Source organism: Sphaeramia orbicularis, chromosome 9 (assembly GCF_902148855.1).
Source record: "Sphaeramia orbicularis chromosome 9, fSphaOr1.1, whole genome shotgun sequence".
In the NCBI taxonomy this organism is placed as follows: domain Eukaryota; kingdom Metazoa; phylum Chordata; class Actinopteri; order Kurtiformes; family Apogonidae; genus Sphaeramia; species Sphaeramia orbicularis.
In genome coordinates, this window is record NC_043965.1 from 50,442,343 (window position 1) to 50,463,747 (window position 21,405).

A 21,405-nucleotide genomic window follows, 5' to 3' on the forward strand; every position below is an offset into this window, starting at 1 on the left:
GAACAGATCTTTATTTCAACAACTGACAACACAAACTGTACAGAAAACGAAGGTGGTTTGTGGTTTTACTGTGGCTGTTTTCTGTCTAAAATCAGAGCTATAATGTAAACTATCAGCTGATGCAGCTTGTGAAGTTAAGACACAGTGTTATTTTGAGCAACTGTCAAAATAAGCATCTATGAGTTTTAGTCTGAAGAAGAAAACCTACCATAATACCATAATATATATGTGAGTAAACAATGGGCTTTATACTTTATTCAGTAAGTGATACAGTCTGTGGATGTATAATATTAATTTGCTGGTGGTTTTGGTCCTCAGTGTGTTCAGGTATGTGACTTCCCCCTGCTTTTTTAATATCAGTCCAACATAGAACCAGTAAATAAAAAAAGTGAGTCTTACTTAGTCGGGTGCAGTTGTGAGCTCGGGCGTCCCCTACAAATCCCGCGGAGCAGAGCTGACACTGGGGCCCCGTGGTGTTGTTGATGCAGCGGAGGCAGTGGCCGGTTTCAGGGTGACAGATCTGGGCGGGGCCCTGAGGGTCTGCATTCCCACTGCAGTCACATGGGACACAAACCCCGGACACTTTGTAGAAGCCGGCGCTGCACTTGTCACACTTTGGGCCGGTGTATCTGGGGAGGCAGTGGTCGCACACGGGGGCGCCGCCAGAATCTGGACAGAACAGACACAGGTTCATTAGCCTCAGGGAAATGTGACTGAACAGGGTTGTGCTGAGATCCACCTGAAACAACATATAACTCTAAGGAAAAAAAAAACAAAAAAAAAATCTTCTAGACCTGAGACCACTGAAAAAAATCTGGAACTTGATGAGAAAGATGGATGCTTGGATTTTTGTATACAGGGTGTCCCATAAGTCTCCATACATAGGAAAAATAAACGTTTCTTGACATAAACCATTTTTATTTATATAATATGCTCTATATGACTGCCATTTTGTCGGGAACACATTTCAATGCGTGTCCTCCACTGCTGAAGAACTATAAAGAAGAAATATAAAGAAATACATGTTAGAACCATTTGTATTATGTCTCCCATGTATGGAGACTTATGGGACACCCTGTAGATCAGACAGCAGCAATATCCAACACTAGTGGAGAATTTACAGATTTTTCAATACAGCCTGTGTAAAAACATTAGAATTATGTTGCTTAAAAGTGAATATGAAATTATTTTCTTTGCATTTGTTCAAGGTCTCTTTTATGATTTGCATCACTTGGAAATAAATCCTCTAAATTCTGATATTTTTATTTCAAAATTGAGACAAATGTTCACTCTAGAATGAACAAAAATGTAAATTTTACCCAATCATGTATCTATAAATATTAATTAGACATTTCCATCAGCCTGCCCCAGGGCAGCTGTGGCTGCAGATGTAGTTCACCACCACCAATGTACATCTGTGGAGTGAATGAATAAAGGATACACTTTGAGTATGTAAAATAGAAAAGCACTATAAAAATGCAAGCAATTATTATTATTGTTATTATTATTAATAATAATAATAATAATAATAATAATAATAATAATAATAAAACCAGCGGTCTCTTATTTTTTCAACTATAATGAACCACAAATAGGTAAAAAAAAAAAACATGGAAGGCTCTTAAATGTCAGGCATTTGTTGAGAAATTCTTGCTGTGACCTGAACAGAACAAACAGAAGCATGTTACAAAGCTGGTGTTTTACCACTAGGTGGCTCATGGTGACGGTATATTGATCAGAAACACAGACGTCCATCGAACAAAATGCCATATGTTACTATAAAACTTAGGGAGTAGAAAGTAATACTGTACACGACCAGTACACTTTCCCTATTTTCCTATGTCATTAAAATTTAAGCAACTCAAGTGAATGATATGAAATGAATATTAATATGTAAGATTAAAGCTGTAATAATAAATAGATAAGTTGTCAGCTATTAAAATAACCAACAGCTATTTTTATAGTTTGAGTGATGGTTTTTCAAGCCTCTTAAATGTGAAAATTTTGCAGTTTCTTTACTTCTCTATGCGACCAAACTAAATATCTTTCGATTTTGAACCACTTGAGAAAGACTTTTTTTTTTTCTCCTTCAATTTTATGATTGATCAGTAAATTAGCAATGAAAATAATTGTTCATGGCAAGCTTTTTCTTGGTAACCAGAAAGTGAATAACAATGAGAATTAAAGACCTACACAAAGACTCTTTTTTTCAGGAAACAAGGGGATAAGTTGCATCACTTGTGGAGGAATGAAAGCAGATTAAGCTCCTTTGTTTGTGTAAAATCAGCTCTGTGTTACAACAGACCTGTCAGATAATACTGCACTGCAAAAAGCCGCTTATGACTATATAGTGACAAAAAGGAAATTAAGACAATACAACTAAATCAACGGGTGATTACATTTATTAAAAGTGTAGGTCTTTCCTTCAGTAAAAATGCAGGTGTAATCTTTTCACTGGTGGGTTTGACATGGTAGGAAGTAATATTTTTATATTTTTTTCTCTAGAATGGATCTCACTTCCTAATGAGGACCCTGATTCCTGACAAAGAATACATGCATGTCATTTCTAGGGTCAGTTTTCTGCTGCAGCCTCCGGTTCCTGGTAATACGATGCCATAACGTGTCATACAGTTTACACAGGAAGTTTATCTGTAAATGACTTGTATATCTACACACCGTAGGCCTGTAACTTATACGTAGAATGTGAAAATGAAGCTTCTTCCTCCTCTAGTTCCTACTGAGGGATCTTGAAGAACTCCCAGAACTATAAAGGTACATAAAATAGAAATACTAGTATGTTAGATACAAGTACAGTACTGTACAAAAGTCTTACGCCACGTTTAACTTTGTTGTTTCACAGGGTTGAAATGAACATACAAATTTATTTCTCATTTTCTTTTTTCCAGATACAATAAGAAAATACAGAAAATATTTCTTAAAAACCTCTGACTCCTGACCCCATGACATGTGTTGAATGAAACCTGGTATAAAACATCAGAAAATTAATGCAATAAATCTCATATTGTCTGAACTAAAGGGTTAAAGACATGTAAAATGTAAAGGGAGGTCACACTAAAGACGACCACTTTGGTTTAAAGAAGCTGTTTTTCCCTGAAACTTTTGTTTTTCCTGCTGTAAATACTTCACATATATCAGATTGGATCTAAATACAGAGACTGTGAAATGCATATGTGTGGACAACAGAACTTTACTAAACCAACAAACCTAATATTGGCCTGGGGCTTTTGCACAGTACTGTATATCACAGCTGTACTTCAGTAAAACCTACAGTCCAGCACTGGGCAAAGCCATGAAAGTGTTTGCAGGATTCAGAAAAAGAAGACTTGATTGAGTGTCTCAGCAATGAATTCATACACTTAAATACACTTTTTTTTTTTTTTAATGCTTCTTCAAATATCAGAGCAATGCTGAATAACTGTACTTTGTTGGACTGTAGGGGTATCAATCATAGATAGCAAGATAACACCGAAAATCCCCTCTGACCCTGTTAAGTAATGTTACCGCAACAACATTCCATCACCAACTTACTGATACATGAAATTAACCATTTATAGTAGATGCTAATATACACAAACACCAGTGACTTTTTGCTGTCAAAAACTGTCTCTGAAAGCATCTTTGTACTTGTGTCTGCTCACTGTGTTCATTTTTAAGCAACTCCATACCTAGAATCTTCCAATAAAACACACCAAGGCCTCTTCTGTTACGTACATGGTGGCCATGAAGCTGTAATAAATATTTTTACCTCCTGTCATGAAGTAATTGTGACATTGTGATTTATTCTTGATAGATACAGAGTGTAACTGGTACTCACTACACTATACTCACTACTGGTACTGATACACTATGTGGACAAAAGTATTGGGACACATCGGAACTGAAGAGGTCTCTTGGATGAGAGATGAAACATTATCAAAAGAGCGAAATTAGTCCAGTTGAACCTAGAAGAATGATGACCTGGGCAAATGAGAACCTACACAGACACCTACTGGGACACGTTGAATTCTTTTCTAACAGGGGTCTGGGGTACAAAACAATAATGAACATTTAAATAGTCATAATAATGCATTAAAAAAAACACAAAATCAATGTTGAGAGAAAGCTAAAACCATCTCTGAGGCATTTTGGAAGCAACGAAAAAAATTTAAACCAAACTAACCAATACAATGATATTTATCCCAATATAAAACTATACTATGACATTTGTCATTATTGGTTTGTAGCCCAGACCCCTGTTAGAAAAGAAACACCCAAATTCAACGTGTCCCAATACATTTGTCCATATAGTGTATGCAAAAATAATAGGAATAAAAAAAAGAGTGTCTGAAAGCTAATTTTTTCCCTGTGACATTAACAGCTTCCTCTGCAGAGCTGTGATCCAGAATGACTCCAGTCCACAACACACCAGAGCTCACACAGTGTTGAAAGATTTCCACGTAGATAACCGCCGCCTCCATTGGCCTAGATGTTGGTCTCCATCTACTGAAGTCATGTGACTGCGTTGTATTCCAGCACCGAGCAGCCTGCTCCCGATAAGCTTCATTTAACCTCTGCCGGGGGTTCGGAGGCGGCCGGCCTGCTGGGTTATATAACCACAAAGAAACACAAACTGCCCTGCTCTGCACCGGGTCTGGGCCAGAGGACCTGACCTGCTCGTTTACCCATAATCCTCCACTTTGCCACTTGATACGTATACAGACTCCCACAGTGGTGAGCTTGTAAACACACCAATAGAAAAAGAAAAAGAGTAAAACACAAATATTTCATGACCCACCGGATGAAGTGAACCGTCTATATGACTGAGAACAATCAGACACGGATGATTTCACATGTGTGACCCACATTCTGAACTGGTGCAGTGCTCCATTTCACCTCGCTGTGTGTCAGTGTGGAGGGATGTTCATCTATGGCAACAGGCCTCATCGGCACATTCACAATCTGTCCTGCTGTGTCGAGCCATGATACCGCATCATGAGGTCTCCTCGTTTGTCACCGTTGCCTTGGTAACCCCCACTTTGAGACTGGTGTTTATCCTAAAACATCCACATATCATTAGCCTCATTGCATAATTCATATTTTTGGCTAAATTGTGACATCTGTGTAACTTTACTCTCTTAACACTGCTGCTTCATTTTATGCAGATATCACAATTTGGCCAAAAATATGACTGAGGCTAACGAAATGCTACTAAGACAAGAGTGGCCTAATCAGAAAATGTGACACTGCCCATCCCCCTCGGTCTGTCGCTGCCTGACTGGCGCTGAAATGGCCCAGCTGTGCTCATGTTGTCCCGGCTCGGCTCAGCCTGGTTCACGTCCCTTCCGCTCCCTCCCTCCCACATCGTACAACCTCGGCTGCGGCCCCTGGCAGGGCCAAACACAACCTGACAGCATAAGTGCATCTATACGTGGCTGTTGCCATGCAGGCTGCCGCTGCAGGAGGGAGGCGTCGGGATGTGGCGAGACTCCTGCAGCTGATTGGTCCAGAAAGAAGGCACGGCGAGGTGAGAGATTAATGTATAGTGTGAACACGCTGATACGACGTTAAAGGGAAACCTCATGAGACAGTGTACATGTAAGGTCAAGTACAGTTTGAAGTAGATAAGCTGTAATCTAAGCCACTCGGACACGTTGTGATAACTCACAGTGTGAAGTATCATGGCTCGCGGCCACGCTCTAATTAAGGTCATGATATTGGAGTTAATCTGTTTTTGATTGATCAGTGACCACAAACTAACCAGGAAACACAATATCCTTCTCCTTCCAGTGTTCACAGTAACGGAAATTAAATATAGAGCTGAATGATCGATCGATTAATCAAGAGTCATTTGACCAACACTTTAATCATTGATTAAAAGTACCTGATCCTGAAGCCACTTTCTAAACTAATATATTAAATAATTCATGTTCATATAATAATAGGTTTGAAATTTTGATTAGTTTATAGTTTGCTTTAGTTTTCTGAGTACATATTTACTTGTACTTTGTTATATTTTGGGCAATTGACTAGATTTTATTTAGTTTTACATTTCAGAAATTTAGAGGTTGAGCTTTTAAAACAATTATAATGATGAAATTAAACATTGGGTGAAATTATTTAACTCCAAATTCTGAATCACTTTGTACACATTTTTGACGACAATGTAAACAACATTAGCCCTTAATATGAAATGAAAGTGCTTACTGCAGTAATATTTATTAAAATAGAAATCCAAAGTGTCCCGATACATTTGTCCATGTAGTGTAGTTTTTCTCATATAAAAATTCTGCTTAGTTAGTTATAAGACTGACTTTTAGAATAAAATAAGATCTGCAAATGGTAAAGGCAAGTCTAGAACTGATATGACTAACTGATTAATCAAGAGTCATTTGACCAATACTTCGATTACTGATTAAAAATAAGTCACTTTTCAAACAAATATATTAAATATTTCATGACCACACAACAGGGTGATGATAATTTTAAATTTTAGTTATTGTGGTTTAGTTTTCCAAGTTCATATTTACTTTTATTCTGTATAATTGACAAGTTTTTATTTATTTTTGTTAGTTTGAGTTTTTCAAGTACAATGAATAAACACTTGAATTATACCAGATTAAATAATGAAAGTGTGACATCAAATATAATTCCGAACACCCTTCTTTTCTATCAAAAGTGTCATACTGTGCAAATGAATTTCATTATTCATTGACCATAAAATGCTGATGTTAGGAGTAAATGAAAATAAAGTCGATTTCCCCCGGCATTTATGTTTCATTCTGCTTTAGTGTCTAACTGGACATCAGAATTCCTATTTTTTGGGAAAGTATATACAGTGGTACCTTGACTTACAAGTTTAATTTGTTCCATGGTAGAGAACAGCTAGTATGTATTCTGGGGGTGGATCCTCCATGTCTCTGCTCACCACAGTGTCTTAAGGAGTAGTGACGGATTCCTCCTCTAAACCTCATTTTCATACATCCTACCGGGCGGCTCCGGAGCTGCATGTGGCTCTTTCATCCCTATGCTGCAGCTCCCTCTGGCTTTGGAAAATTAATAATGAGTATTGAATTTAAATTTATTTAGGTAGGTGAAATTAGGTATTTCAGATGTTATCTCCTGCTCTGGTCGCTGTCCAGAGGGGAGGTGCTGAAACACTTTGCCACATGTCTGGAAGAGGTGAAAAGAGGTCGGACCCATGGTTAGGAAAAAGAAATTTGGCAAAATAACTGCACAAAAAGCACAAAACACAAGCACAACACAGCAGAGATGCTTCCACAGTGAGGTAACCATGTGAAGTGATCAAGTGAGATGCGGGATGCAGAGTGGATGTTGTGGTAGCTAACGGCAGTGAATCTGAAGCTCACTCTTAACTTGGATTTTGGCTCGCAATTCAAAGTAAAAAAAAAAATAAAATAAAATAAAAAAATTGACACCGGCTTGATTACTTTTTAGTAGAGATAGATCGATATATCGCCCAGCCTCAAAAATTGGCTGTACATATCGGCCATCGGCCGACCAAATTTTTTCAAAATCAACATCGGCCTTAGAAAACCCCATATCGGTCGACCTCTACTTTTTAGTTTTCTTTTAGTTTTACTCTATGTTTTCATTAACTACACTAAAACTGCTATACATTTATGTGTAGATTTGCTTCTTTTTCTCTTGTCACCACACGTTAAATGCCTTTTCCTGTTTTGTCCCACAAAAAGTCTTAAGAATAGAGACAAGCTACAGGCGCAACATTTTGACTTTTGTAATAAAATAATCTGCATCTGGAAATTGTAAAAAATAGTACAAAATTTTAAATATTCTATCTAGGAACGATACTTTATGTTAAACTTATATTTAACTAATTAAGATGAGGTTTCTTGTAATTCACGCATAAATATGAGTGGAAAAATCCATAGATCTGATGTTTACATGAACTGAATATGAACTATAGAAACCAGGTTACTTGATAACTGGGTTACAAAGTGAATTATTTACGGGTAGAGATGCTTAAAGGATAGGTCTGTCGTAAAACAAAGTCCACCTTTCATAAAAAGCCTGAAACAGGTTTTACTTGCTGGAACCAGTCTGGACATTTAAAGCGTTAAACGTAAATTTGATGACTGATAAAACCCGCAGTTCTTCATCTGTGCAAACCAATAGAGTAAAACTGGGATATTTGATGTTAGGGATCCACCCTCCTGTGATAAATCTGTGGCAGCTGATGCAATGTAAAACATCACAGCAGGATGTGATGTTTGCGCTTGTTTAGGGAGCGTTTTACTGGCTTATACAGTAAATACCACTAAACTCTGAATCACCCCTCAGCAGCACCAGGTGCATCCCTTCATAAATTTATAGATTTAGGAGCATGACAGCAACTGTAGTTCAACCCAGATCTGGGCCCAGCAGAGACCTTTGGGTGTGCTGTGAAAGTAGGGCAACAGCAGCCTGGAGATGAAAGCAGTGGGGTCATTCAGGAAGGTCGCGTTAATCCCAGACTGTCTGGAAAAAGAGACCGAAACAATCTGCTTTGCAATCAGAAAGTTAGTATCAATTAAAAGGTTTATTCACATCGTGTAGGTAGAAAAACTAGAAACTGCGAATTAGTGACATTTTTTTTGCCTAATTATCATGATAGTAATTAACCCTTTCGGCACTGGAGTTTGTTTTTGATTTGGTTTTTTAAAAAAATATTACATTTTGATATCAAGATTTCAAAAAGCTGTTTGTTATATTCAGTTGCTTGATGCAATATTGTTACTTTGGCGCTTAAAAGGGTTAACCTCCTGAGACCCAGCAATGCATTTTGTCCTATGTAGGGGACGAGAGTTTCATAGTTTTACTAAAAAAACAAACAAAAAACCAACGCTGTTCACTGCAAAGGACAAATAAAATTAAAAAAAAAAAAATAAATCTTTTCCATCATGCTGTTTCCAATCAATGTAAAAAAGCAAACAAACTTATTTTAATGTAAAAAAAAAAAAAAAAGCCCCAAAACTTTAAACAAATTTTCCAGTCTCAGGTCTGTAGATCATTTTATTTATGCTGCTGTTTATCAGTTATTCTGGTCAAAAATCCACATAAAAAGGGTTAGAAATGATCCAGAAATCAGTAGAATGTGATGAAATTAATAATACCATTACAGAAACAGGGTGTTGAAATTGATCCACAAATGACAGGGATCATAGATAACCATGTAACATGTCGAGTGTTGAACAGCATCTCATTACAAAAACAGTGGAATATTGAGGCGTTTTTAGGGTTAATTAAAATTCATCATTTTCTTCTCTATATGTGACATGTTTCCATCATAATAACAATACAGTCTGACAGGCAGCATGTTTGTGTCAGTCCCATTATATTATTTTAGCATGTTTCTTTAACAGTCATAGCACAAATGACAGTAAAACAGACAGCGGTGTAAATGTACATCACTGTGCTGACTCACCGGTGTGGCAGGTGCCGTTGGACGTAGTTTTGGAGCAGGGACACGGTGCACAGGCTTCGGTCAGGGCACTTCCAGGGCTGCGGTAGAACCCGGGCTTGCACTCATCGCAGTTTGATCCCTGGGTGTTGCCCTCACAGTTAAGACACACTCCTGGAAGGAAAGAGGTCACATGATCAGAGGGAGTTTCCTGGTCTTTGGACTGATGCTTCTCTTATCTCTACCAACTCATATGCGACTCAAAATAAGAGTTTCATAATGACTAGAAACAGATGCTCAGTCAACACACAACACCATGAACTCATGAACTCAGAGGATGTTTTAAAAAGATTTGTCTTAGCCACAAAAAACACTTATTATTATTATTCTTATTATTATTATTATTATTATTATTATTATTATTATATCATTATTATAATTAATAATAATACTAATAATAATAATAATAATAATAATAATACAGGGTGGGGAAGCAAAATTTACAATGAACATTTAGTTGTTTTTTCTCAGCAGGCACTACGTCAATTGTTTTGAAACCAAACATATATTGATGTCATAATCATACCTAACACTATTATCCATACCTTTTCAGAAACTTTTGCCCATATGAGTAATCAGGAAAGCAAACGTCAGAGTGTGTGATTTGCTGAATGCACTCGTCACACCAAAGGAGATTTCAAAAATAGTTGGAGTGTCCATAAAGACTGTTTATAATGTAAAGAAGAGGAATGACTATGAGCAAAACTATTACGAGAAAGTCTGGAAGATACTATTAAAGAAGAATGGGAGAAGTTGTCACCCCAATATTTGAGGAACACTTGCACAAGTTTCAGGAAGCGTGTGAAGGCAGTTATTGAGAAAGAAGGAGGACACATAGAAAAAAAACATTTTCTATTATGGAAATTTTCTTGTGGCAAATAAATTCTCATGACTTTCAATAAACTAATTGGTCATACACTGTCTTTCAATCCCTGCCTCAAAATATTGTAAATTTTGCTTCCCCACCCTGTAATAATAATAATAATAATAATAATAATAATTATTATTATTATTATTATTATTATTATTATTATTATTATTATTATTATTATTATTCATTCATCTTCTGAACTGCTTTATCCTCGAGAGGGTTGTGGGGGTGCTGGAGCCGATCTCAGCTACCTAAGGTAAGGTGTAACCAGTTCTTCACTAGGCCGACATATAGAAATGAACAACCAGTCACTCTCGCATTCACACCTATGGGCAACTTCGATTAACCAATGAACCTATCGGTGCATGTCTTTGGATGGTGGGAGGAGCCAGAGAAGCCGGAGAGAACCCATGTAAACACAGGGAGAACATGCAAACTCAACACAGAAAGGTCCCCCCTATTATTATTATTATTATTATTATTATTATTATTATTATCATCATTATTATTATTATAACCATCAGTGCATCAGAGGAAACAGGTACCGGGAGAAGAAGTAATGTTTCTCATATTCTGTTATATTTCTGTCATCTATGTTATAAAAGCCAAGTGGCCTCTGTGTGTGTACGTGTGTGTCTTGAGAATCACACAAAATCCAGAAAGAGCTGACTGCTGCAGCTTGGCACACTTATGTATTTTGGGTCAAGGAAGATAGTAGCGAAAATGGCAAGTTGATAGGGCAAATATTTTGGGAGATATTAGCAATTTTGGAATACAATAGCTTTACAATCATGTTGCTATGGGCAGAACGCTTTGGCGGTGACTACTGGAGAAATGCGGTACAGCATGCATGAATACACAACAGCATAAAAACGACCACATCTAGAACCCCATCTGGATCCCCACGGGTCAACGCATTAGTTTTCATTTTATTACCCATTTTATTAGGGGAGGCACGAGGTATTGTTTTTAGTTCAGTTTGTTTGTTTGTTTGTTTCCAGTGACCCAGAATAGATGTCATTACATTTTGCGAAAAGAAGTAGTAGTCAAAGTAAAAAAATTTTTAGGAATTTTTAAAATCTTTTTTTTTCCCCCCACATATCACATATCTGTAGCATCAAAACTAGTGGTTAAATTTATACCAAACTGGATTTACAGATTGCCAGTGACTCAGAATAGATGTGGTTACATTTTGGGAAAAGTAGGCTAAAGTTCAAATTTTTTATGAATTTTTAAATTTGTTTTTTTCTCCCATTTACTTATAATCGGCAAAATTTCAAATGTCTATAAAAACATCAATTTTATTTCAATTTACTTCAGACTTGGCACATCTATAGAGCCAATTGATACATTGATATCAGCACATGCATAGACATGACATCAGCTGGATCGATGCCAAAATAAGATACAATATGTGTGAGGGGCAGGGCTTGTTGTGCCTGGCACCACTTGTTTCAATTGTCTGTGATTTATTGTTTGTGCACATTTATTTATGTGAAGCACCTTATAACATAAGTTAATTGTTGTCATTATTATGCCCTGAAAGTCCAGAGTAAAAGGTTTATGACAGAAAATGTGTCCATTTTGATTCATATTGGCCAAAAACAATAAAGTGGACAAGGGTACAAAATTTTAATAACGTAATGTCATTTTGTGTTGCGATAAATGTCATTGCAATTATTTTCATTTGACTTTTAAAATAATTTTTGTGAACATTTGCCATCTAAAACACTCAAAGTTTTATGTCTTGATTTCTAAAGTATTTGTCACATTTTGACCATAAATAGTCATTTCAAACCATAAGTAACCTTCTGGTTTCTTCAACTCTCACTCAGGGAGAAAAATCACTATTGTTAAGACTTTTACTGGACATAACATAACATGAAGATATGACTGAGCAATATATCAAATTAATTCGATTACTCAAGGTTTTGTTTTCTGAAAATTGTGAAAAATGCCTAAATCTAAAAATATTTTATTGAGTAAAGAGTACTGTTGAACCATGTTTTGTTTTCAGTTCTTAGAACCAGAAAAGACTCCATTAGAAATGTAAATTGTCAGTAACATAATAATTGAAATTACATTTTTTGGCCCCATTTCAGAGCTCCGTGTGAAGGAAAAAAAGAAAGGAATTGCAATTATTTGTACGAAAATCAAACACCAAATACAATTTCTTTACTGTGACTGTCTTTACCGTGTGACTTTACATTATGCTTAATGACTAATGTTTCTGTGTAATTTTTACGTACTAGTGAATCCTATATGTGTGTTTACAGTGTCTGTTACGCTCCAGGGCTTTGCTTGGAAGAGTTTGATGTCACAACGCTATGAATTGTGGGTATTTCCCAAGGGCAAAGACTTATGCAAATTGTGTGTGAAGTGTTCAGGAGGTCTGAGAGCGAAAGTCATCATATCCATGCTTTAAACCTTCACAAATTTACTGGCAACGGGCGTCAAATCTAGAATACACCAGGACTAGAGGGAAGGAATGAAGGCTACTACACACACTGTGCACTATTATACTTTAATATGCTGTGAACTAATCTATAAAATCCCTTTAAAACAGACTGTTCCAGTGTGACTCTGACCTGCACTGCACCCAAACATGTTTGTTTTTAAACACAGCGGGATGTTTCGATTTCCCTCCTCCGAGTTTTGTCACTTTCTACAAGACAAAACAAGGGAACGTGAAGTTTCCACTGAGCGATAACCTACTCTGTTGATGTGAAAACAGCTTGTTATCAGCTGTGAAAAGGGGACGGCAGCCTCTCTCCGCTTTTCTTGAGTTGTACAAAACAGTGAAAGATAATGGAGAGGAAAGTGTATCCAGAAAGAGGACATGACACATTCTAGAGCTGCACTGGAATTGAAGTATTGAGTGTTTAAAAGTGAAAGTATTCATTATGAAGAAGGTGTTATCGTTACACCTCCCATCTGAAGCTCTCTCCTCTCAGTCCAAATCAAGATTCATGTCTTGTCCACACTAACACATATATTCATTCATTCGTTTTCTGAACCCGCTTTATCCTTGAGGGTCATGGGGGTCGCTTGGAGCCTATCCCAGCTACATAGGGGCGAAGGCGGGGTACACCCTGGACAAGTCACCAGTTCATCGCAGGGCTGAACATATAGAGACAAACAATCACTCTCACATTCACACCTATGGGCAATTTAGATTAACCAATTAACCTATCGGTGCATGTCTTTGGACGGTGGGAGGAAACCAGAGTACCCAGAGAGAACCCACACAGGCATGGGGAGAACATGCAAACTCCACACAGAAAGATATTTTCTTCCTCAATTCTGTGCACTTTCATTTTACAAAATATCCCCGCATCACAAAATCGCACAAACCATAGTTAATGTTGTAGATGCAGAGGCTGTAATCTGTCATGAAGGTGAGGCAACTTCAGTAATAAACTTGTGTGGATGATGTGGATTTCACCAAAACACTAATCCGGTCTGTCTTCCAAAGGTGTCGGTGCTGACCTCGATCTACTGCAGGTCATACACTGATTTATACACCTGGATTTGATGTCTCAGGTGCAGCTTCATTAAACCCCGTTTACACAGGGGTGGCGATCGTTGAGAGATTGTTGAGCGATGAAAAAATGACCAGATCACTCAAAGATCTTTCATTGAGCACCCAGAGATCACCAAGATCTCTCAATGATCTTCCAGTGATCTCCTCAAAGTTTTTACTCAGTCAAGGAACCCTCAATGATCTCATCGATCTCCCAATGATCTCTCTTCTCTGATCTTCTCTTTCAATTAACGCCAAATTTTTCCATCCTGAAGGTAGAGATGGTTGAGAAATCAATAAGGGAATGGGTAAGATTATCTCGATGACCCCGCCTGATCCGAATAACCAGACAGTTTAAAGTACGGGGTCAAAGGCACAATAAGCACACAAGGATCTCTCCAACATTTACACAGAAATGGCTTTTTCAAGGCTTAGGAGAACATTGAGAGATCGGGCCAATTTTTGATTGCTCAATGGTCCACCAACAATCTCCACTCTGTGTAAAGGGGCTCTTACACAAAGACATGACAGACATGAACAAAATGGGGTGTGACACTGTCCTTTTTCCCTGTTCAAACTGATTCACACAAACCCGAGTTTTAAAAATCTCCATTTCAGAAAGTGTGTTTTAAAAATCTCCATTTTTGTAGATGAGAGGCTCAAACATGGAGAAAAATATCCAAATTAGTGTGGAAGGGGCATAAACATAGATATAGATGCCTTCATTTTATGCTGTTTTGGAAAAGCGAAGCCACTTTTGCAGCCTTTATGGAGTTATGGAGTCACGTCCAGGTTGCATCTAACAGAATGACATCAGCGATTGGTAGTTAGAGCTGTCAATCATATGCGCCTGCCTAAAAACACCTATGAATGGCCAGAAACAAGTGTCATGAAGAAAGACCTAAAAATACAGAAAAGGGGCAGGTGCAGAGGTGTTTGTCTGTCTCAGACCAGTTGAACTAAAACAGATTCTAAAAGGTTATGACATTTTTGATTGGTGATCCTAAAAAACTATGAAGCAAAGAAACTTTAAAGTGCGTAGAGCATTTCAGTGTTGCAGCTACACCAAGTTATTTCATCCAGTAAATATTTACCACCATGGCGCTGTTCGTATCTGCGTCTGTGGTCGACTTGTGCCTCCATGATCGCAGTCATAAGCTGAGACATGACCTGACCTGTCCACAGGCCATACGTCTTTACGTAATGGTGGTTTCATTCAGGAGCTTGTAAAGGGCGTCTGAGGGATGGAGGCTTTGTTTCCAACCCTGCATTAACCTGCTGTCGACAGAGGAGTTTCTAATGAGTGAAAACAGCCGTGTTTAGACTGACGGTGAGTCAATGCAGCGAGCCCTGCCCTTTACAGCTTAGATTGTAGGTCTGAGGAGGTGTAGCTTAAACAAAAGTACCTTGATGTTAAATTACAGACCAATAAAGAACATTTACAGCTTTAACCAGGGTTTTTAAAGCTGAGACTAAAACTAGCAATGAAAAACAATTTTGTTATATGGGAAAAAAAGATGATTTTAACAGCACAAACATCATTATGAGGGTAAACTTAAAACATGAAATATGACGATTAAAAACATTATGGCTCATAGATTGTTCCTAGTTTACATACTGTAACATCCCTGTTGATATGAAGTTTATAGAAGTTTAAAATCTGGAAAACTTGGAATTGTTTTGGCATTTTTACATGTACTTTCATACCACAGCTGCTGAACGCTATTTGTTGTTGTTAACATGGCAAGTTGTATTTTATCTGATCTGAAATGTGCTTTTTGTAATTTAGAATTGCATATTTTAATGTTTTCTCATCCTGAGAGTGTAATGAAAAAGCGTACAGTAACCAACCAAAATAGATTTACATACATTTAAAAAAAAAACAAAAAAAAACAATAACTAAGCTAAATTAAACTTACTAAATATTAATTAAATTATTATTATTATTATTATTATTATTATTATTATTATTATTATTAATTCAACTTGAGTTAAGGACAAGTAAGAAATGACAAGATGAGCTCGATTTAAAAACTACAATGAACAGGACAACAGAAACTAAAACAATGAAGAAATCGTTTTGCACTAGAGTGAGTTTAGTACTTTAAATAAAATTGCTTTTTAAAAAAGTATTGGCTCACTATTTGATTAGAGTTTGGCAGTGTTCAGCCAACATTTTTCAGTTTCTACAACTCAAGATTTTCCTCATAATAACTGCAATAAGCTAAAATAATTGGATAATAAGTCAAAATCCTTTTACAATCCATATGTATATCACAAAAAATTATTCCTAAAGGTGATCCAAAGAAGCTTAAAAATATTTTTCCAGTTCAGAAAGCAGTGAAGATCTTCTACTTTCTTGTAATTTAATGAGGCCAGTTTCAGGTCTTACTTCATGCTACATATTACATGACTCCTTTTTGTTTAATAAAACACCTTCAAGGTACTAGTGTCCATCCTACATTAGCATCCAGTACAAACACTATGATACTTACATGGGATTACTCTGCTCTGCTGAAATCAAAATGAAAGTACTTACAAAGATCTTGTTTTAACACAGACACGACTATTGAGATTTCTTAAATGAACCTTACAAATCAACATTAGAATTAGCCCAATTTGGGTTTAAGTTTAAGTAGCATTTCTCATTTTGGATCAAGTTTAGATCTTATTTTGTCTCTAGTTTCACAGATTTAGATAAAATTATGCAAGTTGCGCTTCAGTGTACTACTACAAAGTTTTCCAGTATGGGGCCCTTTTTTAGACACATTCCAGAATCCTTAGTGTATTCTGACTCATGCACCTTTTATCAACTTGCACAACTGCATCCTGACAGGTGAGGGACTGTGTTGGGCCTGTGACCGTGAACTTCATGGGGATAAATGGGATTACTTTGAGGGGATTACTTTGATTATTTTTGTTTAGGGATTCTTTCGGGGTTTTTTTTTCTTCCTTCCTTTTTTTTCCTCTCTTTTCTATAATGCACAGTTCTATATTGTTCATTGTCATTATTGTTTGCATTATTTGTATGAAAAACTTAATAAATAATAACCTATGCAATTACAAAAATCTGCTTTTAACACAGAATCTACTATTGACTCATCTTGACTAAATTTTAGAAATCATCATTAGAATTGGAACAATTTTGGCTTAATGGATTTTTAAAGTTGATGTTTATAAACTATATGGACAAAAATATGGCAATAATAAGCATGGTTACAGCTTGTAAGACATCCTGTCATGCTTGAGATATAAACAAAAATATGTCCTTAAACTTCAATGGGAGAATTTTCTTCCTAAGTGAGATGTGAAGGAAGTGGATGTTTAGTTGTGGTAGAAAATTATTACTTGTATGTTAGAAAAAACCTGGATTCAACATGACCCAATACTTTTGTCCATAAAGTGAGTTTCCAGTTTAGACTGAACTAACCCTCCTGTATCCGGGTGCGCCTTTTAGGCACACTTTGCACTTTGTTTTAAAAAACTTCATATTATTTTTCACAATTTAAATAAGGTTAGAATTCAAAAGTTGTTCATTTCTGCATGATCTTTAAAATTCTGGCCACCAACTAAAATGTGCACATTGTAAACAAAAGAAAATTCCCAGACTAGCATCTGTCTCCCAAGTGTGCCTAAAACACACTATTTCTTCCATTTGATCTGTATGATTAGGGCTGACCTTGATTTACAAAAATAAATCAAATTAGAGCAGAAAAATAAATCAATATATAATATTTAATAGTTTGATTTCTAGGTGTGCATTTTACGCACACTTGGTGACAGATGCTAGTATTTTTGAACATTTGACCTAGCGCCAAAAATAATAATGCAAATTAACCAATGTTGGAGTTAATCATTGACATATGCCAGGCCGCAAAAATCAAATAATGTGTGATCCACTTTTTATGCAGTATATTGAAAAAAAAATTTTTTGTGTGTTTTTTGCACCCTAAAAAAAAAAGTTAGTTTACATTACAAACGTGGCATTTTAAGGGTTAAAAAATGTGACAATTATTGAGTATTTGGTATTTTTATTTATGGCTCAAGTTGATGAAATAGAAAAAAAAGTGTAAAAGAATTAAAAACAAACTGTATGAAAATGTTTTTGACATTATTCCACAAGTGTGCGAAAATGGCACACTTGGTGCTTAGTAAGGGCCTCGCTGGACGGGATACCGGAGGGCTAAAGGAGACATTTCTCCATATATCGTGTCTGTTGTAAATAACTGGTGAGCATGTGGCCAATCTGCTAAAAGTGACGAGCCTGTGTCATGTTTATCTGAGGCCCATAGTGTTTGGGATACAGTAGAATTTGCATTAGCACATTGTGTTCTGGTGGAAGTGGCCCAGGGGAGAGTCCAGGGGTCAGTGTTTAAAGGGAGCTGTCAGACCTGAGCTATGGTAATCCAAAGCACAACTAACACTGAGCCCAGCAAGGCTGCAGCGTTCCATCTGCCCTGCATTATAAAGGCAAAACATATGGCTTCTAAAACGCCCCTCACCACCACCGGCACAACTCCGCCCCCCCCTCCACCTTTACTGCTTTTCAACCCGTCTGCTGCTGCAGGTCTAATCTCTAAGGACGACTGCAGGGAGCTGGAGCAGCGACGCTCCTTTGACACTGAGGTTTGCTTCGAAATCTCCTATTTTCCTCATGCCGTCAGCTAAAAATGTGAAAATGACAGCTGTGGTGTGGTTCCAAAGTTAATATTGACTTAAGAGAAGCTGGACCGTTTGTGCGCTGCCAAAGTCTCTAATTAAACACTGCACATAATTGTCTGTGAATAACGCCAGGGTGCTAACCTGCTCAAAGCCCAAGAGTTCCGTTTAAGGCCAATTTAATGAATGTTTCATTGGCAAAGACCAAACTGCTCAGCTTTAAATGTCCTGTGCTTCATGCATTTGCAGACAGACAGCTGCTCCTTTCAGCAGAGACATCGATAGATCAGAGTTGTCACTGTCACGGTTTTAGAAGAGAAATGAAAAAGGCTTTAAATGTTACGAGCTACAGAGATGGAAATCAACGTCTAATTAAACACAGCATTTGGCTTCTGTCAAAAGGGACAAAAGCAACGTGGGGTCCAGTATCATCATGCACACTTTAACATTTAGACAGAGGGAGCTGAGGCCAGAATGAAAACCCCATCATTAACAGTCAGGCTCATTTTATTTACACCCAAACAACTGCTGCTCTAAAAACAATAGTCAGGAAGTACAGGGAACAATCATACAGCCAAAGACAGAAGCATTAAGGAGAGAAGTGTAGAAAAATGATGCTATTAAGGATGTCATGATACTGAACTTTGAGTTGATGGTTAATTGTCACATAAAGGATTATAATTAAGAACATTATTATCCATACTATTCCCTTAATGTTGCCACTGTAGTATAAATGTATTAATAGTTTTATTATTCACATGCGTCTGGGAAACACTAGTGTTTACTGGCATAAAATGAAGTGTGTTTCTGTTTCTTACTTACATAAATAAATCCCATTGATAGAATAAATCTCCATGAGTGCTAGTTCTCAGCAAAACAGGGATGAGATGCACCAGTCAAACAGTGGAAAATATGGATATAATGATTAAATATGTTACTTATATTAGTTTCACCCAGCTGTTCTTCATACGGGTGAACTGGTTAAAATCCTTATTGAAGATAAGTCATGTTTATTTCAAATAACTGTGATATAATTTGTGATATTTTATTGCATTTCCTCAAATAGGGGCCCAGGCCTTTATTTCTCTTGCTGCAGAAGGAACCAGGCCTTTATTTGAAGGACATTTGTATCAAAAACCTGCCTTTATTTCTAATTTTTTCTGTTTAATAAATAAGAAATGGTACCTCGTTCTGATCTGCTCCCATTTGTGATATTAGTACTGCAATGCTCTTTTCTACAAAAGCAACCCTTTGTTAGCTGTTAACAAATAAAAGCCCCTGAGTTTTCCAGTGGAAGGAAACCATCCATTGTTTAACTGAGCTTTTATTGTGTAGTATGTTGTTTTCCTGCTGCAATTGTAAGTGTCTATAAATGACAGTTTTGCTGAAAAGTAACAGCTGCAATGGTCAAAATCTGATCTAGTATGACAAACTGTTGATAACAGCTGAATTATATTGTTGAATATATATATATATATATATATATATATATATATATATATACATATATATATATATATATACACACACACACACACACAGGGTGGGGAAGCAAAATTTACAATGAACATTTAGTTGTTTTTTCTCAGCAGGCACTACGTCAATTGTTTTGAAACCAAACATATATTGATGTCATAATCATACCTAACACTATTATCCATACCTTTTCAGAAACTTTTGCCTATATGAGTAATCAGGAAAGCAAACGTCAAAGAGTGTGTGATTTGCTGAATGCACTCGTCACACCAAAGGAGATTTCAAAAATAGTTGGAATGTCCATAAAGACTGTTTATAATGGAAAGAAGAGAATGACTATGAGCAAAACTATTACGAGAAAGTCTGGAAGATACTATTAAAGAAGAATGGGAGAAGTTGTCACCCGAATATTTGAGGAACACTTGCGCAAGTTTCAGGAAGCGTGTGAAGGCAGTTATTGAGAAACAAGGAGGACACATAGAATAAAAACATTTTCTATTATGTAAATTTTCTTGTGGCAAATAAATTCTCATGACTTTCAATAAACTAATTGGTCATACACTGTCTTTCAATCCCTGCCTCAAAATATTGTAAATTTTGCTTCCCCACCCTGTATTTATAAATATAGATAGATAGATAGATAGATAGATAGATAGATAGATAGATAGATAGATAGATAGATAGATAGATAGATAGATAGATAGATAGATAGATAGATAGATAGATAGATAGATAGATAGATAGATAGATAGATAGATAGATAGATAGATAGATAGATATCCATCCTTTTCTACCTGGTCTGTATTTGAAAACCAGCTTTTACTGGTTCGTCTCAACCCTAACACAAGCTTCAAAGACCCAGTTTGTGACTGCCTCCTGCTTTTTAGTTGAGGAAATACATTATATAACTAGAAAAGCCCTCAGAGAGCGCAGACCTCCGCCAAGTGAAACAGCGGAGGTCTGTAATTAAATGTGCAGAAATATTATTGGGGAATTGATGCATTAACGTGGAAGCAGGGCATTAATGATGTAGCTGCACTGTTACCTTCAGTCACATTATCTCTGTTAGAATAAATGTGGGTTAGTTACATGTTGAATCCTCCAGGTTCAGATTCACTTGCTCAGAAATGGCATTTGGCAAAATGACGAAAGATAAAAAAAAAAAAAAAAAAAAAAAAAAACTGTGGGACTGGTCATCATAAGTAATTTAGGTAATATACAGGGTGGGGATTGCTCCTGCTCCACATTTGATTGGATAAATTTATGTTACATAAATTCTCTGAGGTGAAGTGTCATTTCTGTTTTTCTGTTAAGATAAAAAAAGATGTTTTTTTCTGTAGGCAGCATCGTATTATTATTATTATATGCTGCCTACATACGGTATATTAGATATATGTA

At 36.6% G+C, this 21,405-nt stretch overlaps 1 protein-coding gene across 1 annotated transcript in view; it reads right to left on the minus strand.

Annotated features, from left to right (window-relative positions):
• Positions 1–21,405, minus strand: part of si:ch211-158d24.2 (multiple epidermal growth factor-like domains protein 9) — a 69,874-nt gene that overhangs the window by 14,476 nt on the left and 33,993 nt on the right. Inside the window, exons 4-5 of the mRNA XM_030143096.1 lie at positions 9,443–9,592; positions 400–669 (exon numbers count right to left, since the gene is read on the minus strand). Of these exons, the coding sequence (XP_029998956.1) occupies positions 400–669; positions 9,443–9,592 (420 nt within the window). The remainder of the gene's footprint in view (positions 1–399; positions 670–9,442; positions 9,593–21,405) is intronic.